The sequence below is a fragment of the Dipodomys spectabilis genome, unplaced genomic scaffold, assembly GCF_019054845.1.
Source record: "Dipodomys spectabilis isolate Male_0828 unplaced genomic scaffold, ASM1905484v1 ptg000054l, whole genome shotgun sequence".
Classification (NCBI taxonomy): Eukaryota; Metazoa; Chordata; class Mammalia; order Rodentia; family Heteromyidae; genus Dipodomys; species Dipodomys spectabilis.
Genome location: NW_024870731.1, coordinates 38,981,076 through 39,007,500, shown reverse-complemented (window position 1 = coordinate 39,007,500; position 26,425 = coordinate 38,981,076). Strand labels below are relative to the sequence as shown.

The window sequence follows — 26,425 nt, the reverse complement described above, 5'->3', positions numbered from 1 at the left end:
ATGCAACAGGACAACAGGAGTGGCTGAGCATTCAAGTAGTATGTGGTACAGTGGCTCACAATAAAGAATCAATTCTTACCATTACTATTACTACTACTACTACTATGACTATTACTACTACTATTACTACTACTACTGGTGTTATGACAAAGAAATCAGGACTGATTAAATGTGACAGGTACCCTGGATCGTTGTAAAGTCATATGCTCTATTTTGACTTCACAACCAAATAATTCCATTCAAGGAACATTAAATAGTAAACATAAGTGAACGGGGATTAGCTGGGAAACGTAGGAATGTCACTAAGAATTGTGTTACATAAGTGAAAGATAGGCTACAGGTCATAAAAGTTGGGGATGGGGTCAAGGATGGGAGGGGGTGGATGAATAAAGAGGGGAAAGGAGGCAGAATTCAAGGCACATCCTACAAAATTAAGTAAACTGAGCAGAGGGCGTTGGGCTTGGGAAGGATGGGGTAGAATGATGAAAATGGTGACATTAATCAAGATACTTTGTAATCATATAATAACTCTGTTGTATAACTACTTAAGATGAGAGACAGAGAGCAACTGAGGTCTAAGCTACGCACCAGTGACACACATATCTATAATCCTAACGTTTGGAAGAATGGTAGTAGACATCCAGGCAGAAAGGTTCTTGAGACTGTTTTTCAAAACCAAGCTGAACATGGTGGCACAGCCCTGTCTGTCTAGGCTTGAGAGAGTTTGAGATTGGGAGGATTACATTTCTTGGCCAGCCTGGCAGAAAAGTCTGTGGCTTCCCTCTCCACAGAAGCAACTGGATATGATGATGCGCATCTGACATCCCAGCTACAAATGGAAAGCTAAGATAGACACACTGAAACCCAAGCACATGACTGGGCAGGACCCTACCATAAAAATAATCAATGCCAGTCCACCCAGGTGCCTGGTCGCTCACGCCTATAATCCTAGCAGCTCAGAAGGCTGAGATCATAGGACTACGGTGTGAAGCCAGCCTGGGCAGAAAAGTCCCCATGAGACTCTTTTTTCCAACTAACCACTCAAAAACTGGAAGTGGAGCTATGGCTCTAAGTGGTAGAGCACTAGCCTTAAGCAAAAGAGCTCAGGGACAGCACCCAGGCCCTGAGTCCAAGCACCACAACTAACAAAAATTACAAAATAGAAAACAAAGTAGTAGCAGTAGTAATAATAATAATAATAACCAATGTAACAAAGAGCTAGATGTAGAACTCAGCAGAATAGCACCTACCTAGCAAGCATGATGCCCTAAATTGAAAGCCAACTGACAACAAAATAAAGGGGAGGTCAAAACACCCTTCTCATGTACATATTGTCCTGAATAAATATTTTCTTTCTTTAATTTTTAAATGCAGACAGCATCACATTGACCGTGCTCATTCACAACGGTCCATTAATTAATTAGTCTGACTATATGTTCCATTACTGTCCTTACTAATCATATATGCATTTCAGTTGCTGGGAAAATGGTTTTGCCAGGGTGCCTAATTGCCTATTTAAAGGAAAGGGGATGAGAAGGGGATCGGGCTTGTTGCTTACTATACAGAGACCCAAGAGTTTAATGTACTTTGTACTCCATTATGCCATGAAAATGTTTTTGGGCCCTGGGGAGAGCAACAAAAGATTTGCTTTAATGAAAGAAACTGACTACAGTTCCAAACCTATCCGAGAGCAGGCCTACGGGCTGCAGTTTACACAAAAATTATTGGTCCTCTCTCTCTCTCCATGCATCAAGATAGGGAGAATGCAATTCCAAGTGCTGCATGTTACTGCAGTCCATGCTGGGTAGAGTGAGGACAATACAGACTCTGGAGCATCCCAAACCTGAGCTAGGGGATCCCGATTTATAGCAAATTATTACTTTTCACTTCATCGAGGCCAATCTGTTGAAATCTGCTCTTTTTCATTGCACATGATGAAAAGCAAACTCAACATAGTAACACTTTTTTTTTTTTTGCCAGTCCTGGGGCTTGAACTCTGGGCCTGGGCGCTCTCCCTGAACTTCTTTTACTCAAGGCTAGCACTCTACCACTTGAGCCAGAGCACTGTTTCCAGCTTTTTCAGTGTATGTGGTGCTGAGGAATTGAAACCAGGGCTTCACACATGCTAGGCAAGCACTCTACCACTGAGCCACATTCCCAGCGAACACTTGTTTTGTTAAGAAATGTCCTAGTAATTCATGAATGCATCTCGTTATTGATATAAGTGGATTGGAGAAGTTTAGATCAACGGGCTTTGGCGGTGTCTCAGAATCACCTAGCCTCGTTTACCTCTGCATGGCTGTGTACCACAGAAGGTCTCTCCTTGTGTTGGAGACTTCCCACCACCTCCTCCTGAAGTGGGTGTCGCAGTATGGTGCCTCCTCAGTATAGAAATTCCAGAAGGAAGAAAGGACTTTCCTATTCTTCTCTGAGAGAAGCATCCTGGGGAGGTTTCTGATTGGTGTCCACAAAGCCAGATGCTCACTCATGAACCAATCGCCTGCTTCACTGGAACTGGGCTACATAAGTGCCTCATCCCTGGGACCACACACATGGACAGGCTGTCATTACTGGCCAGCTTTCCCAAAGAGAAGTCCAGCCTTGTCACCCCAGAGAACCAAAAGTGATCACATGACCTCACCATTCTCTTCTCCCTCCTGTGTTGTGTGATCATCCAGTTAACTAATCTGGAAGTTTATGGTCCTCCCACCATTTATGCCATTGGAGGGTCATCTGAAGGCTACTATTCACCAAAACAGCTGGGTGAAAGTATTCCTGACAAATCCCTCAAAATCCTTGAAAGTTTAAAGTGAGAAACTGGGATGGCAAAGTCTTGGGGATGTGTCAAGATCTGCCAAGTTTTCGGCGAGTTAAACTACTACAAGCTTAGACACTTTTAGAAGCCACATTGTTGAGGACAAAACAAAAATCTGAGGAGCAAACTGAAGCCTAGAAAAAAAATAAATTATTTATTTAGGGTAATTTTATCTAGTGAGTGATGAGATTGAGCCCAGAGCACATTGTATAATCCGTAAAGGGTCTTTGGGATCTAAGCTATAACCTGTAGGTAGAGAAGAGAACACTTGTGGTTTGTTCAACACTGAGTATCTGTGCAGTTGAAGTTGATAAAACTATCTTTCCATTGTTCTTCAAGCAGATAGCATCCTAATTATATGGACTGTGCATATACATGGAACATCTTCAAATATAGTACATATGTGTCTTCACTCCTTCTCTTTCTGCTCTTAAAAAAAAAAATGCCCCTTAAAAATTCCCACTCACCATCTGTTAGGTAAATTTCCTAAAACACAGTGAGGCTGGAGGCAGAGCCTGTTACACAGATTATTCCAAAGGGTGATGGCACCTATATTTATGCCATTTGAAAAAGAGTAGGTTACAGTTGCTTCAAAAAAAAAAAAAAAAAAAAACCTCTACTATAATAATACCACATTTCCCTAGGAACCAAGTTCTATTCTATTATGAGGGAGGGGGGATATAAGCACTCATGTATAAAATACTATTTCAAAAGCTTACTTCATAGTTTCCATGCGTGCAAGGAAAACACTGACAAATTTACAAATGTGTTTTATTTGTCCACAAGCTCAAGTGTACATTCTGTTCTAGTCAAGGGGCTTTTTCTTTTTTACCCAATCTGTGTTACTTTGGGGAGAAAAGAAAGACTTCCAACAGATGCCATTCAGTTCCCAGACTATGGCCTGGACAATGTCACTCCCTGTGCAATATTGCTCATTCACAATCGCGGTGCAGCAAACGTAATTTATACTCTCAGAGTGTTGGTTCCCGTGTCAGTAACAGAGAAGTCTTGAGCAAGAGCATTCCCCTTTCCTTCTCCCTCTAACATCGCTTCCTTATACCCAGAATATAGTGGTCAGGGGAGATTTAGCCTTCAGTTAGCATGTTATATAACTGCTTCACTTTAAGCCATCCCCATTCAGTAATTATTTTTTTTAAAAAATATGTTGCTCATAGTCAATATTAATTTAGTTTAATCTTTCTTAGCATTAGGAGAGCATTATTTTTGCTCTGGCTCAGAAGTAAATCTCCAGAACTTCCTCCCTGATGCTTCTTTGGGGCTGAAAAAATGCACTGCAGGTCAGTTGCAGTGATTTAATTCCAGTTGGTAGAGCCCTGGACACACGCTAATTTCATTACCCTCAAATTCCTGGATCTGAAAGACCCCACTGGAGATGATTCCTGTTGTCAGTCTTGTCATTTAGTAAGCTATTCAGCAGGGGATACAGAGACTAGAGCTAGGAAGGACTTCCTCAGTTCCTGCCTCTGACCCGGAGCACCAAAAGAGAATTCCAAGTCAAAGATACTATTCACATCTCAGTACTCATCTTCACCCAAGTCCTCCTTTTCGGGAAGGAACTTCATCCCTGGGCTGGGCTCTGCGGGCAGCAGCCACAGCAATCTTAACATCTATTATTCTCTCATTACTTCCTGGGGCCCCCTCTAGCAATCAGCAACCCCCATGGAGTCCCTCCTTCTTGCCAGAGGCTCATCTGAAACCATACATTTATATCTCAGATGATCAGTTTGGCATGGTCCGCCACAGCCACCAGCCGCAGCCTGAGGGGAAAGGGAAAAAAATCACTGTAAAGCCTGCAACCCAACCATTTGACAGACTTTATTTTATATAGGACAATTTTAATTGAGCTGAACCTTGGAATCCTAGATGGGATTTACCAGTTATCTTCTTTCCCTCCCCCCCCCCCCCACCCCTCCATTCCATTGAACGCACCTATTCACAACGGGTTGGTGGAGTGTTATTCTCTCCTGCAGGTTGACAGAAACTGGAAAACTAGGGATTGGAGCTCCTAAAATCACAGGCAAAACAAAAAGCCACTGTATCTCTCTGTCTCTCTCTGTCTCATTCTCTCTCTCTCTCTCTCTCTCTCTCTCTCACACACACACACACACACACACACACACACACACACACACACACACACACACTTCTACATGAGCAATGGTTAACCAGGATAGCACACCAACCATTTATCAGCAGCTTGCAGCACAAGCTACAAGTTGGTGCATTTATACTACTTCCAGCCTCCTCTCCACAAATGCAGCTGAAAACTGAGGGCCCTCAGTTCCCCTTCAATCCCACAGGAATAGCTGCAATTTGCAAATGAGAGGAAAATGACAGTGTTTTTTCTCGCAATGGTTTTAGTCCAAATCCACCCTGCTCACTCACATTGGCATTCTGCTCTTCCTTTCCTCTCTAGCTCAGGGAACGAGTGTAAGATCAGCCATTTGTTTCCTTGTAAGTTGACTGAGATTCAGACACTAGAAGGAGAATCCTCCTCCCCTGAAATCACATTCAGCAAACACAGTTTCTAACCTAATCTGTAATGGCTTTCTTGAGTTCAACATTTTTTTAAAGACAAGCAGGCCTATCTATCTGCAGTCATGTCAAGGCTGTGAGTGAAGAGAGAAATAGGCAGCTGGATAATTTTTAAATTCTAAACCCACGGTGTGCCTCCTAGGGCTCAGTGGGAAACACTAGCTCCCCTCTGGCTGCACACTGTGCACACACATACACACACACACACACACACACACACTCAGTGGTTCTCAGGCCGCTGAGTCTGAGCTCATCTTCTCTATAGAAAATCCCCTCAAGTTGTCCCGCTGTAGGCTCAAAGAAGAAAGGATTGCTTCTGAGTTTTGATTACAAAATCCCCAGTTCGGTGGGAAGTCTGCCTCCAAAGCACTTCGTGGGTTGCAAAGATCTACCTAGCTCTAGGCATGCTGCCTCAGCAGGAGTCAGGGAGAAAAGATGGGGGGCGGGGGAGGGACTAGGGGCTATATAGCCTTGGATGTGCTCCCCTCCTGCTTGAACATAAACTTTGCACTCTTGGTGGTGCTGGGGTACCGGCCTCAGGCCCTCACAGGCAGTGCCTTCCTGAAATCCACCCCTTAGGAAAAGCCCTTGAGGGGAAGCAGGTTCTCCAGGGGTGGGCAGCAGCAATCAGGATCACCTGGCACCACTGGACGGGAGATGAATGCGGCTTGGGCTACCTCCCCCCAGACGGAGGAACCTTCCCTTGGGAAAGGGTCATCTCCAGGCAGAACAGAGGAATCAAGAACTTGGAGGGCCGGGAAGGAAGAGGGGGCAAGGCTGAGGCTGATACCGGGGAGAGTGGGGTTTACAAAAAGGACAAGAAAGAAAAACACAGAGCCAAGCAGACAAGAGAGAGAAGCATCCATAAGGGAGAGTCTGGGAGAAGGGAACTACTATGGTCTTGACCCTGAAACTCAATTTCGGAACCCCCAAAGCTATCCATTTCTATTCAGTGCAGCACAGGCGCATGAACCAAGGCAAGAGGGCGCCGCAGTAGAACCCACCACTGGCTCCCCAAGTCCCGATCCTCCTATCTTTGCAATCGCCCCCCACCCTGACCCCAGCTCAGCACCCCCCCCCCCACTGCCCAGCGGCAGGGGTGAGGGGGGCGGCCGATCTTCTCCTCCAGGGCTCAGAATCAAGCCTCTCAGCTAGGAGTCCCCACTGGGAGGGGGGTCGCAGGAGGGAGAGCGGGCTAGGGAGGAGGCAGGGAAAGCAATTTGGTTGTGCAGTTCGCATGAGCTCATCTCAGGGCTGAGAGGAGGGCGGCTGGAGCGGCAGAGAAAACTGGAGCCAAATGCAATTTAGAGCCATCCACCACGTGGGGGGGGGGGATCAAGTCACTGTGCCCCACCTTGGGAGGGTCCCCCTGCCCTTCCCCCCCCCCCCCAGGATCTCTACAGGTCAGAAACCCAACCCGAAGGAAAGAGGCAACACGAATGTCCCGATCTAGGTTAAAATAATAATAATATCAAGCCCTCAATGGAAGAAGTGACGGAGGCTAAGGTCTTCTGGAAATGTTTCCAAGGAGTGGAGGTTTCCCAGGTGCCTTTGGCGTGGGGAGCCGCCGGAGGAGGAGGGGGGCTTGGGAAATACCCAGTTCCAAAATATCTTTTCATCTGGTTTTCCACGGTCCAGGCACCCAGCCTGCTCTCCCTCCCCGGAAGCCTAGAGGCACTTATTTTATAAGCCTGTTTGCACACCATATTTCACTCTAATGCAAACCTATTTAAATCATCGCCTTGTTTTTCGCAGATTGCTTCTGGTAAATGGGGTCATAAATCCCTGGTGTCAGGTAGAAAGGAGTGGAGCTTGGGGGAGTGGGGTAGGGGTGTGTGGTGGGGGAAGAGATGCAAGAGGAACCAACTAGAAGCTGGGAAAGAAGGGCGCCTTGGGTGGGGTGGGAGGAATTGGGCAGGATTTCCAGGGTGGAAATGCGGACCAGGAAGCTGGCTGATCCGAACTCGGGGTACCCCTCCCCGGGAGTGTACACCAGCCTTAAAGACCATCTGGGGAGCCACACCAGGGGAGGGAAAAGGGGGAGAAAATACAACCCTACCTGGAAAAGCCTCAAGATGTTGGCTACCATGATGGAGACGGAACTCCCCGAAGCCCCGATCACTCCAACTACTTTCTCCGGCTTGACGAAAACCGGGGGTTCGCCGTTGGTGCAGCGCACATCGGAGGTGTCCTTCTGGATGAGCGCCTGGACGAAAGTGAGCGACTGTTCGAGCGCATAAGTGTCCCTGGAACAAGTGTCCAGGATCCGCGCGCCCAGCGTCACGTTGGGCAGCAGGTTGGGATCGCTGTTGATCTGATCCAGGGCGTACAGCATCGCTTCCAGCCTGTGGATCCCGTTCTCCCTCTTGATGTCCCCGCAGGGCACTCCGCTGGGACCCTTGGCGTGCACGGGGAACAGCCCCCCGAGGGTGACGTCCCCCTCGATCCGGATGGAGTGCGGGGCGTACATCTCCTGGCCGCGCGCCGCCGCCGCCAGCGCGCACAGCAGCACCTCCAGGACGCAGCAGGGGAAGTTCATCAAAGTCAGGACGCGGAGCTGGACCATGCTGCCCGGGCTGCGGCTGCGGTGGCGGCAGCAGCGGCCCCGGGAAGGGGACCTGTGAGCTCGCTTAGGTCCGGGACTCCTGGAGGTGAGCTCTTTCTAGGGGGAAGCCCGGGGTGGGACTTTGTGCCGTGCAAGATGGAGGGGGGGGAGGGAGGTACCCGAGGAGGGGCAGCTGGAGAGAGGGCGTGTGTGATGGGGTCCCCCTCCGTAGCTCCTGCCAGCCTGGGGCGCCTGAGCGATCTTGGTTCGGTTCCCCCCCTCGGGCCAGCGCACGGCGCGCTTGCTCGCTGGCGCGCGGGCGCTGCTCAGCTCGCTGGGGCTCGCCAAACCAGCCCAGCACTGGGGAGAGGGCAGGGATTGCTATCGCTTTAAATGGTCGTTCGGCTCCCTCTCCTCCTCCTCCTACTCCCTCCCTCCCGCCCTCCCTCCCTCCCGCCCGCCCTCCACCCCTCCTAGCTCCCAGGCTGGAGCTCGCTCTCTCTCTCTCCCTCTCTCTCTCTCAGGCTCTCCCCACCCTAGCCAGCACCGCCCTCCCCACTGGTTTGCATCATCACGCAAGGAGGGGCTGCGTGCTGAGGTTGGGGGGGGAGGGCCGGGTGGGCGCCTGGGAAGGGGGGCAGGTGCCCCCCCCTGCCCTCCCCACCTCCTCCGCAGGGGGAGTTTCGTTGTCCCCAGGGGATCTAGGGATGTCGGGTTACCAAGCGGGGCTGCGGGGGCAGCACAGTTAAGGAGGAAGCCTCCGCTCAGCCTCCACCCACACCCGCGTTCTGGGTACCAGCGGCACCAACCCGGGGATGATGTCTAGGGCCGGCTGTTCCCCTTCTTCAAATGCAGAGCTCTCGGGCCCACAGTTCTGGGGATCCCAGCTAGGGGGGCTGGGGGGGGGGGGAAAGGAGCTGGAGGGAACTGGGAGGTGAAGAGACTTGGGGAAACCCCAGTCTTCCTGACTGGCACATCCACCTGTGTTTTTTTTTTTTTAATGACGAAAAGCGTGTGCTACATAGGACACGGGGGTCCCTGAGTCCTTGACTCTAAAAACATCTTTTGCCCTCTGAGTATCTCGTGGGGGGCCAGGCACCTAGGCTAGCCTGTAGGAAGAAAGCCCAGGCCTCTTTGAAAACGTCCAAGCAAGGATTCCATCCTTGATCTTTGGGGACTAAATTGGCCTGGGACCTCCCTCCCCCCCTCCCCCCACCAAGACTGTGGTCGAAAGCTCAGAGACATCCCTTTTTCCTTTCTTTTGTCACCAGAGATGAAAACTCTGCAGCTGGCACTTTCTTCTGTAACTAGCAGGGACAGGTGGAAGGCTCCCTCCTATCTATTTCCAGAAAGGATTCTGGGCTCCTGACACGTTTCCCCCCCAACACCCAGAGGAAGCAGCAAGGAAGAGATGATGGGTGTGGGGGGGGGGGTCTCAGAAATCTCTCCCTGGATCTTTCTTTTTCTTTGCTCTGAACTTTCTGGGGCAAAGGCAGGATGTGAAGGCAGAGGGCCTGGCCATTAGGAAGCTCTTCTTGGAAGGGACTAAGGTTCTGCCAGCCCTGTCCAAACTGAGCTCCTTAAAGCAACAAGTGGCCCCGATTCCAACCTAGGGAAATTTAATGTTTCTCCTGGAAGTCGGTTCAACTCTCGGTGAGGCTTTTTGGCCTTAGAGGGTGGAGACAAAACCAGAGACAAGGGTCAGTCCTTCCATCCTGTTGTATGGCCCCACCACGTGCTGGAATGCTGCATAGTGTCTGCCAGCAACTACCTGTGCGCCTTTGGCATTTCTGTTCTCCCGTCTGGGTTTTACTTTGTCCCATCTGGAAAATGATGAGATTGAATTGGATCCTCTCCAAGGCATCTTTTTGCTCTCAAGTCTTATTAAAATAGCCCATGTCCCTTCCACCATGTTCTTTTTGGTCCAAGGCTTTAAATCCGTATAGGCGACTGGCTCAAGATGTTCAAAGATCACCAACAATCCTTGATATACATATATACATATATATATATATATATATATATATGAAACCATCTTCCTATACTATCATAGGCACAGTAATCCCAGCAACTGTCCCTTCTAGCTAAAGTGCTGAGTTCAAGGATGCTAACAGAACCCCGGCAGAGTCATGGAGGCTCATCCTCAGCCCTTTGAGGGCAGAGGGGGTGAAGAACAGACCACCTGGGCCATACCAACAGAGCTCTCCTGGAATCACACGAAAGGGGCCCCTTGGTTCAATGGACTCTATGTTTCTCTTTGGGAAATCTGCTCTGCTCCTCTGATTTTGTAGGAACAAGATTGTTGCTGTCACCATTCACAGAACCATGCTGTAATTCATAGCCAACTCAACTCTCATACCCAATGTGGATATCCATCATCTTCAGATATGATGTCTGAACTTTGTCCAAACTCGCACAACCTTATGCCACAGTGGTCCTTCCTTCTTCCTGCTGACCCTGATTCATCCTGCTGTTCCATATTAATGGAGATATTTGAATCTCAAAGTAAGAGAGAGAGAGAGAGGAAAAAACCAATATAGATGGAGAGAGACACCAACTGACAGACAAACCAATAGGTTGGGCTTTCAGTAAAACATTTGAGCTCCTGGATAGAAGTCACTGGAAGGACTGCCTTGTACTCTCCTAGTTCCGTTTTCCTTCTATCACTTGAATTCTAAATTACCCACTTCTGACTGGGCGATTTTAATATATTTGATCAAAAGAGGGGGAGGTCTAGAAGCAGATATCCTACTGAGGTAGCGTCTGCTAATTTGGAAGGGGAAAAGGAAATAAACAACAGAAAGGCATATTTGGGGACAAAAGCCATAAAATACTACATTCACTCATTTATTCATTTACTTACATATGTATTCATTTAGTGAGGCTTTAACTAACATGATTTTTTAAAAGAATATTATCTAGTAGGGACTGGAGGTGTGTCTCAAGTAATAGAACACTAGCCTTGAGTAAAAAAGCCAAGGAAGGAAACATGAGCACTCAGGTTCAAGTCCTAGGACCAACACACACACACACACACACACACACACACACACACACCAGTACCTTAGGTAATCTTTAACAGACTTATTATCCTTATTTTATTTTTAAAGTTCAGGTTGTGTTTTAGGAAACTGGTGACCAAAACCATCAGCGAGGTAATAAGTAATGCCATGTGATTTTTCACCTGTTGTGGTCTTGTGTTTTTCTTTCCCATCCTCATTTCATACTGGCCATTGCTCGCTCAATGTTTCTTGGCTGGCAGTTGAATGCTGCCGTTTGCTGAGTTCTGTCTGCTCTGCTCAATCTCCCCTAACATCTGGCAGCCGCCATTATCTTCCTTGTATTGCAGCCATTTGTGTGCCTGTCTCATTTTCCTTGCTCCATTCTGAGATCCTGTAGGGCAAGGGCTGGGTATTATTTATCTTTTTACCCAGGGCAGTGTTTCCGATGAGATGATGTTATGTGTCTAAGAAGCACTCATGTGTTGAGGCAATCGGAGCTGGTTCTGACATTCTGCCCAGGTTTTCTCTGACAGTGACCCACACCTAAAGTAGGCAGAGCAGCAATGGTGGCTGATCAATGACTGGCCTTTTAGCTCATGCAGAGTTTCTGGAATTAAAGGATAATTAATGTGGTCTGAAATATTTGGCTTTCAAAAAAGTTCCAAGCCTGGGAGAGTCCAGACTCAAGGCATGTGATCCACTTTCACGAAAGCTTGGCTTGGTCAATGTGTGGAGTCCAGGCCTCGTTCCTGGACCAGTAACTGTGGTCACTGCCTTGGCGGACGGATGGCAGAGGCACAGGGCTCTTTTTCCTCTAGCCAGCGACTAGCACCCCATGAACTACCTCGAAAGCAAAATCAATCCGTTACCAGAGTAACTAGAAAGTGATGCTGAGCTTACACAATCATCATCCATTCAGGACTTATAGAACCACATTCATCTTTATGTATTAATCCAGTCACTTCACAGATGGCATGGGGTTCCCGTCCTCCTCTTCTTCCCTCCTCCTCCTCCTCCTTCTCTTCCTCCTCACTTTATTTTTCTTTTCTTTTTGAAAATATGAACTGAAAACCTCTGTGCAAGCCTGGCTCACTAAGGCAGTCTGGTGTTAGGTTTGAATGGAGACTCTGATTTCAGGCACACAAATCACACATTATAAATTGTGTTCCCAAGCTTGGTTCTATTTAAGGAGTCATCTATCATCCATCTTTACTCAGGGCTTCACAAACATGTCTAACCAAAGTTAAGATCTCAGCCCTAACTCCAATTCTTAGGATTTTTGCTTTCTTAGGTCAACTTAGTACCATTTATGTCCTTTATTCTTCCATTGCCCATTATCTTCTGCAGGATATGCTTCTATTTCCCCCTGTACTTATTTAAATCTAATTTGTAATGTGCAATGCAGTCCTGGAGGATTGCTACTAATTCTGCTAATGCACTCTATTGTATTCTTCCTGCAGGGACTCAGCCATTACTTTGAAAGACAAAATCTGGGGTAGGGTAGGAGGGGTGGGTAGGAATGTTAAAAGGGGTGATAATGATCAAGAGGCACTGTGTTCCTATACTGCTCTGTTGAATGGCAATTCCTTTGCACAACTACTTAAAGAAAATAATGTATATACATATAGAAAGAAAGAAAGAAAGAAAGAAAGAAAGAAAGAAAGAAAGAAAGAAAGAAAGGAAGAAAGAAAGAAAGGAAAAAGAAGGAAAGAAAAGAAGGAAAGGAAGAAAGAGAACATCTCACATTTACATCACACTAGGAGTTCGAGTCATTTTTTTCCTGTGAAAGAGAAAGAATATTCCACTTTAGGCTACACCTTTACATAATATTAATTTGTGTTGCAAATTTAGTTGTGTTGCACCCCTGATGCACAGATAATCAGAGCTCAGAGCCTGTGAAGGGTGTTTTGGGACTGGACCCTCTGTTTCTAGTAGTTCTTTTAGAGAGGCAAACCATCAGCACACAGGGCAAAGGTGATAGGAATTCCCAAAAGCATTTCCTGGGCTCTTGCCCAGTGGTCTGTCTGTGGGCACACACAGTAGGACACCAGGGATTTTGTAGCCTTCACTAGTTGCCTGAAGATGATACCAATACACAGAGAGGGGCTCTTGCATTCCTCATCCAAAACAAACCCAGCGCTCCACCTTTTAACCCCCATAAACTAAGAAATACTCATTGGTTAGAATTGTGTTACTTGAGTTTTCTGTTCCTTGCAGCCGAACACATGCAAACTTATTAAAAGTATTTATGTCACCATTAATAAATATGCTAATGCACTTATATTAAGGTTGTCTGCTATATATGAATGAAGAATATTACCAAGAGCTTACCTTTCCCAAGTACTTCCTGGGTACTGTGCATTGTGTATGTTAAAGTAATCCTTATGCTGTCTACCTATGGCATACGTGACATTATTAGTAACAGGGTTTTTGGTGATCAGGAGATGGAGGCACAGAAACATGAAAGGAAGTTATACTATAATAAAGGCCCTGCCCCTTGCTTTGCTCCTGTGGACTGCCTTTCTTACTATTTCCTTGTCTGAGGAGCTCATGTCTCAGGTCTGGCCTCGAGATGCTCTGTGCCAATTCCCTTGTGGTTCTACTGTGCTCACCTGTCACCTCCTGCAGGTCTGCTGGTCACTTGCATGCAATGACTGGCCAGCCACAAGGAAAGTCTGATCTCACAACCCAACTCAAGAACCCAGTCCCCAGGTTTTTTTCTTCCCTTAGCTCCACAATTCCATGTATTTCTCCTGTTTACACACAGGGACAACCTCTTTATCCTGCCTTTTGGGTAGAAACCAGGAACAACTTTGGGACAAATTGCTGTTATAAAAACAAGTGATTCCTTAGTTAACTGCACTCCAATTATCTTTTACATTGCCCTTCTAAAAGCTTCATTGCTCCTTCCAGAGGTGCAAGTCCAACACAAAAAGGACTTGACATAGTTACTAGGCAAAAAGGAGTCCCTGTTTGAAAAGTTTCTAGATGAGGCTTGTCTTGAAGGTCTTCCTCTGGAGACCTCCTGAGCCGTTCCCTCTGGAAAGCACCTTTCCCATCTCCACAAGTTGAGGTAGACCTGTCAGTGAATATGCCACCCACACCTGGCCAAACCAGGTATGGCCGCACAGCTAGATCTGGCTGCACTGAGACCTCCTCTTTCCCTGGTAAGCAAAGCGAGGTCAAGATAGTCCAGGTTGAGTTCAGATCTGTCGGACTAACATTCAGAGTGGGTATGTCTGGTCCTCTTGATGTGGCTACAGAACTTGAGACTATAGCACAGAGGTCAAAATCACAGTGCCTTCAAACGCCTAGTTGAATAAGAGCTCAAGTTAAGACTTAGGGTTGAAGCCGGGTACTGGTGCCTCATACCTGTCACCCTAGCTACTCAGGAGGCTGAGACCTGGGGATTGAGGTTCAAAGCCAATACAGGCAGGAAAGTCCATGAGACTCTTATCTCCAATTAAAAAAACACCAGAAAACTGGAAGTGGCGTTATGGCTCAAGTGGTAGAGCGCTAGCTTTGACCTGAAGATCTGAGGGACAGCACCCAGGCCCAGAGTTCAGGCTCCATGACCAAAACAAATAAATAAATAAAAGACTTAAGATTCAGACCACATGACATCATCACTGTGTGGCACATGCCTGTGATCCCCACTTTGAGAGTCTGAGGCCAAAGGATGCCAAGTTCAATGCCAGCAAGAGCAACACACGAAGACCCTGTGTCAAAAGGAAAGAAAGGAATGCAGAAAAGGAAAGGGAAGAGGAGGGAAGGGGAGCGAGGAAAAGGGAAGGAGAGAGAAGGGGAGGGGAAGGGAGGGAAATTGTCAGGTAAAGAAAACCAGTCAGTCCATATGAATGCTGTCTTCTTGATACCTGCTAACTTGTAGTTAAAAGACTCATGTGAATCTGTGATTGGAACCTTCTGCATGTATCAAATCAACTGAGAGCAATTTGTAACACTGTGATTAGTGAACATCTACTATGTATTGGACACTGAAATGGTCAGTAAATATAGCAGAGACCTAGTTTATTTCTATGCTTAATAGATCTTTATGTTAATAATATTATTATCCTAAGTTTGCACGAAAATAATTTTAACAACCAACATTTATCAGGCACTTACTTCCACTCTAGCACTCTTCTAATGATTTATTCATGTTGATTTATTTAATCCTTATGGTAAATTAAAGACTTATTTAATTAAAGATTTATTTAATCCCCTATATATGAGATAGGTATTACGATCATCCTCTCAATTTTTGTGATAAAGAATTTAAGCCCAAATGGTGTTTAAAAATAGAGCCAGGCAGTCCCAGATCTCAGATCTGAACTCAGAAGGCCTATCTCCAAGGTCTATGTTTCAATTATCCTGCTGGGTGACTTGTGGCTACAGAAGCAGAGCTCACGCACATCTATCTGCAGCCATACTTGTAATGAGCACACTCTATTTCTCTATGATGTAAACTAAGTGTTGGTCCACATCCGCAGGTGTTTCCAGAGCTACTCCACGGAGGAGCAAGTTCAAGGTAAGTCCAGTGCATTATAGGCACCCAATTATATAAACGCTGCCTCCTTTTCCCTCCCACAACTATAGGTACAGTCTACATAATAGGCAGAACATGGGTTTGGACACAGTAGCATACATCTGCTACCCCAACTATGCAGGAAGTTGAAGCAGGAGTATAGCAGTCCAACACCAGTCTGGCCCAAAGTATGAGACTCTATCTAACTGGAGAAGCAACTACAGCCAAAAGGGCCACAAGTATGGCTCAAGTGGTAGAGTGCTGAGGCACTGAGTTCAAATCTCAGAAGTGAAAATAAAAGAGGTAGAGCAATTCTCTCCCCTGTCAGTCTTTCCCAGTTTCCATTTCTTGATGCACGCTTCCACTGTAACTACCCTGCACCCTCACCTAGAACTGCTTCTTTGTCCTTTTTAAAACTCTCTTCCTGGGCCACATCCTGCTATAGCTTTTACGAGCCAGAAACACAGATTCCACTCCACAGTCCTTGCCTCAGAAAACCCACCATAACCCATGAGCACTGGAATCTGCCCTCCTTGCTGTGGGGAGAGTGCAGAGGAGCAACTCTGTGGCCTCTCTTTCCTCCAATCCTTCTACGAGAGGACTTCCATTTCCAGCCATGATAGGCTAACTGGGGGCCAGACTTCCCCTTCCACCTGCTGCCACAGAAAAGGGTCCCTTGGAAACATGTGGTAACCAGCAGCTCAAGCCTGTGATTCCCCAAAGAGGGGGAACCACGGAGGGGTGCTCTCTGAAGGTCCTGACCTCCTGCTTGGTGTCACTGCCCAAACTCAAGCTGTGCACAGTTAATAAAGAAACGGGAGGAGACAGAGATGAATTTAAGAAGGGTAAGGAAACTGTTATTTGCAGACAGAAAAAAGGTCTCCCCACCACACACAGAGATGCACACTTGTACACACAAACACACACACACGCACTCACATGCAGCCAGAAAATAATAGAAGGTTCTTTTGAAGTTGAGTCAAACATTAATTTGTTAAACACACACACACACACACACACACACACACGGTGAAACACCAGAAAAACAATAACAGCAACAACTGGAGAATGGCAGCACAGCCCACACAGGCCATGAAGATATTTGAGATTTGAGCTTCCAGAGTGGAGAACTCAGAGCTTTAGTTTACCCTCCTGGGAAGGAGGGTAAACTCCAGCAGTAGGGCTCAAAAACTCACTCAAAGGAAAAGCAGGAGAAGCAAGCTTAGGAAGGGTTACGTGGACGTGCAAGTAACTTCATGCCTGGCAAGACAAAATGGAACAATTTTTTAGAATGACAATAAAATACTCACACCTTAGCTACAGTTTATATAATACAGAAGCCAATCCATATTTTAAGACCATGTATAAAACTGGGGTAAACTATTCAATTGAAACTGAATTTGGAAAGATAGATTTGGGGATTCTTGTGTAAACCCAAAACAATGACAAAGTAGACAGACTATTAAAATTGCCCTAAATCTATCCTGTTACATGGCAAGGGGTCTTGTGAACAGGCTATTAAGCTAACTAATCAGATGAGTTAAACAAATACAGCACCTCTAAAGCCAGGTCTGTTGTAGAGAGAGTGTCACTTGAAAGGGAGAGTGAATAGAGAAGTGGAATGTGCTGAGAGGACTGTATTAGTGTGTATGGAAACAGAAACATGTTCAGATTGTGTTTTTTTTGTTTGTTTTTTGGGTCCGGTCGTGGGGCCTGAACTCTGGGCCTGGGCGCTGTCCCTCAGCTCTTCAGCTCAAGGCTAGCGCTTTACCACTTGAGCCACAGCACCACTTCCGGCTTTTTTCTTTTGCTTATGTGGTGCTGAGGAATGGAACCCAGGGCCTCAGGCATGCAAGGCCAGCGCTCTACCACGGAGCCAGCTTCCCAGCCCCTCAGACGGTTTTAAGGACAGAGGAGGGGAGAGCAGACAATGGTGCCGAGCGTTCAGGTGAGGTTGATGAGGTCCATTGTACATAAATTTTAACTTGTCATAATAAAACCTGTTTTTACAACAAATGTCTGCTAATAAGATAATCTTTGAACAAAGACAACATCCCTCTAGATCCAAGATTCATTTTCTTAAAGATAAGGAAATGGAACGAACAATTTCATGTCCAAAGATGGACAATGACAGGAAATAAATTCATCGAGAGCCCCATTTTACCAAAACTGTCTAAAAATGAAACAAAAAGTTCTGCAAGCCTTTATGTGTCTTTAAGCTACTCTATGATTATAAGCCTTCTTCCTATTGCCTCTGGCAGGTGGCTGGAATGGAAATTAGCCATAAGAGGGCATGAGAGATCTTATTAAAGGTACAAAAGTGTTCTAAAACTGATTTATGGTGATGGTTGCACAACTTGGTAAAGTTAGGGAAAAAATTATTAAATTGTCCACTTGAAATGGATGGATTTCATAAGTAACACGTATCCCGATAAAGCTGTTTAAAATAAGACATATGAAATAATATATTTAAGAATATCATTCCCTAAAGGAAAATTCCAGGTCCAGATGAATTTAATCAAACATTTAAGGAAAAGGCATCAATCTTTCACAGACTCTTTCCGAAAACAAGAGAGGGGAAAGCGGGAATGGAGGAAATTTCATAAAATGTAATTTGATAAAGAACTTGTACATAAATCAGGTTATTCTATAATACACACATTAAGAATAAATAATCACACACACACCCATATATGTACATGTCTATGTGTGTATATATATACCAAAAAAGATCTACCTACAGATGGAAGAAGGCAGATGAAAAATTAGTTATCCCTGTTTTTGGAGACAAGCCCAAACTAGGAGATACCACTTCATAAAGAGTGGCTAAAATAAGAACTGCTAAGCATTCCAAGTATATGAAGGGTGAGTGAACACTGATACTTTTGATGTTGGAGGTGTGGACTAAAAGTGCCCTGGTGTGTGGCCCAAATCTTGGGGGCATGGCTCAGCAGAAGAGCACCAGCCTAGTAAGCCAGGGTCTTGAATTCTATCCTCAGCACTGCCAAAACACAAAACCACCCCCACCAACAACAAATCTGGTACATTGGCCCATACTAGTCAGAATGTAAAATGGAGTAATCACTCCAGACAACTTTTTATCAGTTTCTTGTAAATTTATACGTATCTTTGGTGTGCAGTTCAATGTTTTCACTTCTACGAAGGAAAAACAAAGATTAAAGTCCAGAGATTTCTATAAAAATGTTCATGGCATTAATATTTCAAATGCCCATGAAACAGAAACAACTCAAACAACTTCAAATGATCTAAACACCATATATTCCAACAAATTAGAATAATATTCATTTAGGAAGAACAACAACTACTAATACACATGCTACACACAAAATCAGTATAACAAGTTGAAGAAGATGGAAAAAATATTCCTATATGATATCTTTTATTTGCCATTTGAGAAAAGTGACGGCTGATCAGCAGAGGTCTGGAGGTGGGAATGGGCAGATGAAGTGGTAACACATATTCCATTGTCTAACATAATAGAAGTATCACATATCTCAACTGTGGTGATTGTTATTTTAGAAACCGGTTTACTTCTGTTTATCTATAATTATACATCAAGATACATGATGGAAAGTTTAAAAAATCACATACTGATACATTGAATAATTTCAACTTACACATTTGTCTCATCTGGGAAGTGATGTGACTTTATTTTGAGTGGTGAATTTTCTTTCAGTTCTAATTACCTGTCACGATTCTTTTTTTTTCTTCATTTTATTTATTTATTTATTTATTTTTGTCAGTCCTGGGGCTTGAACTATGGGCCTGGCCTTGGCTCTGAGCAATTCAGCTCAAGGCTAGTGCTCTACCACTTGAGCTACAGCGCCACTTCACCTGTCATGATTCTTAAAACCGTTGACTTGAGTACAAACTTGGGCAATGTCTCTTCATGAGATTAGTGTTGCTTCTTGGAAAATACATTGTTTCTCCAAAAATCTAATAGTCCTTAATGTGGTCCCTGACACATCCCAGAAAACATGGATGGAAACTGCTATAGGAACTTCTCTTTCACTATTGACATATTGAAATATGAGGCATTGTTTCCTTCAAAAAGTGAGGATTCGGCCTACCTTGTACCTGCTTCAGTAGGCCTGAGGAACTACATGAAGCTAAGGTAGGAGAAAAGCAGAGTAGGGAACAATGCGGCAAGAAATGTACTCATTATGTTGCTTAAGTAACGTAACCCCTCTGTGCAGCACCTTTACAACAAAATAAAATGTCATAAAAAGCATTTGTTCTCTTGCTTCTCATCCTTGCTGTTCAAGAGGTAATCAATATCCCATGATTTTGTGCAAAATAGTTTTGTGTGTGAACCACGTCAGGCCTCACTCATACAATCAGTAGTGATTGTGTGAATAGTTGTAGTGAGTAAGTGACTGGTTTGTCAGATTTTATTAGTGTATTTGGGGGGAGTGTAAAATCTATTTTTATTAAGCGTACATTATCTTTGTATGCATCTCCATATTTCTATGTGTAGGACAAGGTTTAACTTTCACACATTGGATGGTAAATTTGCATTTCCTAAGCAAAGCTAGGGGTGAAGAAGGTCTATCAAGCAAACTTAATATCCTGAAGTTGTTTCCACAAATTTTACAATGCAAATTATAAAACATTCGTGAAAGAAGTCGAAGACACTAAAGGATGGAAAGATCTCCCATGTTCATGGCCTGAAACGTTAATATGGTTAAAATACTTAGATGACTCCAGCAATCCACAGAGTCAATACAACCTCCATCAAAACACCAATGACATCCTTTAAGGAACTAAGTAAAAGAACCCTAAAATTTTCAAGGAAGCACAAAACATCCTGAAGAATCAAAGAAAGCTGACCTCAAAAGCAATGCCAGAGGCATCACAGGATCAAATTTCTAGTCACACTGCAGTGCTATAAGAACAAAAACAGCATGTTGCGGGCATAAGGAAAGAAATAGAGGACCGCAAAGCAGACCCATGTATCTTCAACCAAGTGATTCTCAACTTGGGAGCCAAAACTTTGTTTGAATAAAGACAGCTTCTTTAGGAAATGGTGCTGGAAAAAGTGGAATCAACATGCGAGACGCTGAAACTTAACCCTGAAAATGACCATGTAAGTCACCCTCCAGATAGACCCAAGGCTTTGATGCAAGATCTGAAAATCTGAAATAACTAAAACACAAGGGAAGACCTTCAGAATATGGTACAAGCAATGCTTTTTTTTTCTGACCAAATGTATTTTAAACAAAAGCAAAAACCAACAAACAGGATTGCATGAAACTAAAAAGCTTCAACACAGCAGAACAATAAATCTGACGGAGGAATAGGGTCCATAAAATACTTTTTAAAAAGTTAATAAAACAACTGAAAGCTAGTAGTCAAAGTAAACAAATGTTCTGAATTGACACTTCTTAAAAGAAGAAACCAAAATGGCCAGTAGTACACGAAGAAATAAATGTCCAATACCATTGGCTATCAAGAAGACTTAAATCCCAACTGCAATGGTGGATCCTCTCACCCTAGTAAGAATGGCTATTAGCATAGAATGGCAAATAGAGTAGAAGAAAAAGGAATCAATCAGTCATCAGTGTCAGTAGAAAAAGAACTTAATGCAACTACTATGTGAGACAGTATGGAGATTTCTTGAACTAAAACTAGAATTTTCATACCATCCATCTGATTGGTAAGTGTATATATCCAATACAAATGGAATCAGCATACAAAAGAGATACCTGGGTGGCCATGTTTACCACAGCAATATTTACAACAGCTAATGTGCAGTCTGTCTAACTGCCTATCACCAGACAAATGGACACATATAATGTGATATTTATGGGTATATACGGTATTTTAATATAATGTATGTATATATGTATGTATATATGTGCATATATATATATATATATATATATATATATATACATATGGTATTCGGGAGTCATTAAAAATAAACCCAAGATCAGACAAACCATTGCAGCAAAGAGGATAGAACCCAAGGACATCATGTTTACTATGCTAAGCCAGACAGACAGAGGCAGAAACCACCAGGTGTTTGTTATCTCTCATGGGTAGATAATAAACAGAAACATAGTTGACCTTCAATTACTTCTTTTCCCCTCTGGAGTGAAGATGGGTCTAAGTCCACACACTTAGTCTTTATCAGGTTAAACTCAGTTACTGTTGGTTGATGATTTTATAAGAATGCTCATTGAAAATTAAAACATTTAGTTTTTACACTGGTTAAACAGTTGGATTTCCATCATTAGAACTGGCAAAGAGCAGGAGAAAGAGCCTGTGGCATGATTCAAGATACTTTCCTCCTCCATTACCAGCTCTATTTCAGTCTGCCCAGGTCACTTTTCTCCAGTGACACACTTGTCCTTGAACATTACACTCACCAGATGACTCCCATCATCCCTGTTTATAGGCTCGTTGTTTCTGCACTAAGGTTCTGAACTACTCCTTGTTTGAACTGTTGGTTTTATCTTCATACCTGTCACTATGCTATCACTTTGCAAAAAGTAAAATCTACTTTGCTCAGGGAAATAATTCACTATAAGCAGCAGATGCCTCTTGATTGTCACAGAATGTTAATGCCAATCAGAGTAAGCTAAGAGATGGGTTCCTTGAGTCATGTTGCTAGATAGACAAATAAAATTTAGCCTTAGTTTGGGCTGAATTCAGGTGCCTAAAGAATTCATGAGACCCTTTCAATTTGAGAGTCAACACGATTTTGTGTTTCTTGGCTGTGGTGGCTTTTCCTACGATTAGAATCATGCTCTTTGCAGGGAAAACAGGACAAACAAATGCAGTCATGGCTGCTTACAGAGTCTTGAAAGGGCAAAATAGAAAACTTAATAAAAGTCTTGGTGCCAATAGAGAATATGTTAAAAACAATAAAAGTAAGCTTACTGGGTGGAATCAAGTTAGGTTTCAGAAAGTGATCATCTACAGAACTATGCCAGTGAAGGAAGAACAAATGTGTCTGGGAAACAACAGTGGTTCCTCATTGTAAAGCAAAAGGCAACTGGCCCTAACTACTGAAACCAACCAGCACCAGCCTTTGAATGAACCCAGGGACGCTGGCTCCATTTGGATTTAGGCAGCAGAGGCTTGGGTTCAGATCAGAGGCTTCATTAGCAAGCAGAGTGGTTCATTCTTCACAACAGTATTTTCTACATTGTAATGCAAAACCCACAGCTGGACACCCAAATAGCAAGAACAAAGGATGGATGCCTTTATCTTTATCATGATCTAGATACTGACATCAAAGATAAATATATAATTCTGTTTTTCCCCCAACATCTGTAGGACCATATGAAGAAGTTAACAAAGAACAGAGCCATATTAAAAGAGAATGCCATGATTTCTGCACAACTAGGAAGGAATTGCCCATCTGGTCAGAAGTTGATGTCAGCCACACGACCTTTCATGTATCTGATTACTAGTTATTTTGTGTGTAACCAGCTTGTATAAAACCCCGGTGTCCCCTCCCTCAAAAAAATAAGAATTTCTAAAATAGGTGATTGCATTCCTTTATTAAAACCTAGCTACAAATACCTATACAGAAGAACTAACGTATGCAAAAATATGTTGAGGTACACCTCACAATTCTAATCTTGGTTCCACCTTAGCTAAATCAGTTGTTTTCTCTGATGAGTGTGATATTTCCCTCCAATGGCTAGGTGAGTGTTGTCCGCAGGTATCTTTGATCATCTTGATTGAGAGATCAACCTCAATATCTAGTGCCAGGGATTCTACAAAATATATTAACAGTCCATAAGACAGGAAACAACAAAAAATAACTCCTGAAGAATTTCCATTTAACTTAGGATTGAGGCAAATGAACACCTATACAAATAAAATATTCCTTTAAAAAATCACAGAAGTATAAAATGTAAATATAAAGCTTTCCCATTACATGTGAATTGGGTACATCTTTGCTAAGTAAAATCACTCTAATAGCACTGGTTTCATAAAAAGTGCTCATTGTCCCGAGTTAAAAGAAGTAAGTATAATATCCAACATAAAGTCTATGCTATTTGGGTTAGAAATAGTTACAGGGAAAAAACTGGAGGTGATAATTAGCTTTATTTGTCTACAATATGTCTGCCTAAACACAGTTTCCAAAATCTTTTTGTTAAGAGCTTGCATTTTTTAAAATTTTTATTTATTTTTTATTGTGAAAATACTATACAGAGGGGTTACAATGACATGGGCAAGATAATGAGTACATTTCTTATCAAGCATTGTAGCCTCCTCCTTTGTTTCCCCTTCCCATCCCTTCCCATCCACTCCCCCACACCCGTTCTTCCCCAGCTCCCCCCCCACCAAAGTTGTAAAGTTCATTTTGACATAACAACTTGTACATCTCATTGTTGCAATGGTTTAAGGCTATGCTAAATTAAGTTTAGTAATAGTCATTCAATGTTTGGGTCATTCCTAAAATAAACTACTGAATCATTAATTATTAAGCATAAGTTTATATACTGTCTCATAAAGCACAGAGAAGCTAAACATATTTAGGTGTGTTAATAAACGTGAGAAATAAAACTATGGAAGCATATACCTGAAAAATGAAATGATTTACTCATACAGTTCTCTAGTGTGGTTGGTATGTGACAGACAACTTACAATGATTGAATTCTTACTTTCTCTATAAAGAGGTTACTAATAACGGGATATTGTAATCTATGTATGAAATAGGACTAATAAGATAATAAGTGAAATTACTTTGTGTGCAATGCATGCAAGGATCATAGCTTGTGGTATTTTCTTTTTTAATGCCAGTCCTGGAGCTCAAACTCAAGGCTGGGGTACTATTCTTTAGTTTTATAGATAAAGGCTAGTGCTCTATCGCTTGAGCCATAGCTCCAATTCTGGCTTTTCTGTTGTTAACTGGAGATAAGAGGCTCACAAAACTTTCTTGACCAGGCTGGCTTTAATCAGTATCCTCATAACTCCAGCTCCTGAGTAGTTAGGATTACAGATATGTACCACCAGTACCCAATAGTTCCCAACTGGGAACTATTATAAAATCTTTAACCAGAAGCAGAATAAAGCCTTTGTCATTTAGAGATGCTTTCTTACTCTGACTCTTCTCTGAATCTATTTGCTGTAGAAATTTCTAGAACTCTAATTAGAAACCCATTGGGACATTTTCATTTAAAATACTGATACTTCTTTAATGTTTTGTTTTTCAATTTGAAGAACCCTTTCGGCCTTTTCCCTTAAGCTATTTACAACTTACAAGTATTTTGTAAATTATACCATTAGATGTAGAAATGAAACATTGATCTTTTTTCCCTATCTCTTACTTCCCTGTCTCAGAAACTGCTATTAAGTATTCCTATTTTCATGACAATATAATTATTTTGCTTCAGTTCAATTGCATCTGTTCTCCTTGTAACAGGACATTATTGGAAACATTGGCTAGTATACTAAGCTTTTGACTGAAGTGTCATATTTGAGAATATGCCAATAATTGGACATGGCTCGATACTTTATAGCAACTGAGATTGACTTTATTAACCCCATGCTTACGATATCCCCTTAAAATGTTGGCTTGCTACCTCACTTACCTCTTCCTGAGCTTTCACAAGTCAATAAGGTCACTTCTGAACAGAAACCCACAAATCTTAGGATGCATCACAGAACTGAAAGAGAAGAATTTGCCTAATTGTGCCTGCAGGAAAAAGGTAATACCAAGTTCCTGGCCCTAAAAAGTCTTTAATAGTTAAAAAAAAATCTGAGGTTTATATAAAACATTCTAGCACAACAGTAAAGCAAACTAAAGAAAGAGCCAATGGGCCTGTTTTTGTTTTTTTTTGTTTGTTTGTTTTACTTTTCTGTTTAATGTAGTATTCACCATGAGACAAGATTACCTTTGGACTATTACTATTATTATTATTATTTTACTAGACTGGGGATTGAACCAAGAGCCTCATTTAAACCACATCCTAGTCCTTTTGGGTTTGTTTGTTGTTGTGGTGGTTTGTTTTGGTTTTTGAGATAAGGGCTCAATAATTTTGCCAAGACTAACCTTGAATGCTAGATCCTCCTGCCTCGTTTTCCTTCAATTAATTATTCTTGCTGAACACATATAAATGACCAGGCCACATAGAATATGAGGCTTTCCTTCCAAGCATATTAGGCCTATTTTTGTCTCTGATAGAAACCTGTGACTCTAAGAGAAAAAAAAATTATGTTCCTGGAATCATCTATAGTATACCCTGTGGATTATTTGATCCTGTTCTCCTTATTCATTGAATTGGAAGTTGTGTTATCTAGCTATAAAGTTGGTCTGGATCCGACTCAGTTCTTTCTGCTGTTTACAAAGTCTGCTACAAGAAATAGCATTTTAACCTGTTGGCTTAGGCTCCACTGAGAGCTAAAACCTGCCTGTCAGATCCACGGTGAAAATACCTCAAGAAGTCTAGAAATACTCCTAATGGGAACATCACTGCAGGATTCCAAGTCACCAGGTGGGAGACAAGTCACAGCCCCATCCCTACTATTTTCACTCCACCATCTATGGAGACCCCAAGCTCAGCCTCTAGGGATCTTTTGTGATGGCCCTCTGTGTTAGGGACAAGGACGGTTCAAAAGGTAAGAAGAACAAAAACAGTCAAAGATACCATACCAACCTGCACAGACCTGCACAACTTTATTGGAAATGGAAGAGGGATGCCAGGAGCCTCAGGAGACAGGAAGAGTCATGGGAGGGGAGGGGGGGGGACGGACCTGGGAGGAGGTAGGATGGAAGGTAGCTGGAGAGTTGCAAGACGTTTGGGGATATGCCTGAGAGTTTGTGGTCATGGCCCCAAATGGCCTGTTTCTGGGAACCTGTTGTGTAAGTTAAGGGCTGGCCAGGTGTGGCCTGCCTGGAGAAACTGTGGCACCTGTTGCCTGTTGCCTGGGGGTGGGAAAGGAGTGTTCTGGGCTGGAGGATTTGGGGGCAGGTTCACGCCAGGAATTGTGAGCAGCAC

At 43.5% G+C, this 26,425-nt stretch overlaps 1 protein-coding gene across 1 annotated transcript in view; it reads right to left on the bottom strand.

The window, feature by feature from the left end:
- Nucleotides 1-7,937, bottom strand: part of Grm7 (glutamate metabotropic receptor 7) — a 567,359-nt gene extending 559,422 nt beyond the window's left edge. The window contains exon 1 of the mRNA XM_042680057.1: nucleotides 7,431-7,937. Within this exon, the coding sequence (XP_042535991.1) occupies nucleotides 7,431-7,937 (507 nt within the window). The remainder of the gene's footprint in view (nucleotides 1-7,430) is intronic.
- Between the last annotated feature and the right edge of the window lie 18,488 nt (nucleotides 7,938-26,425).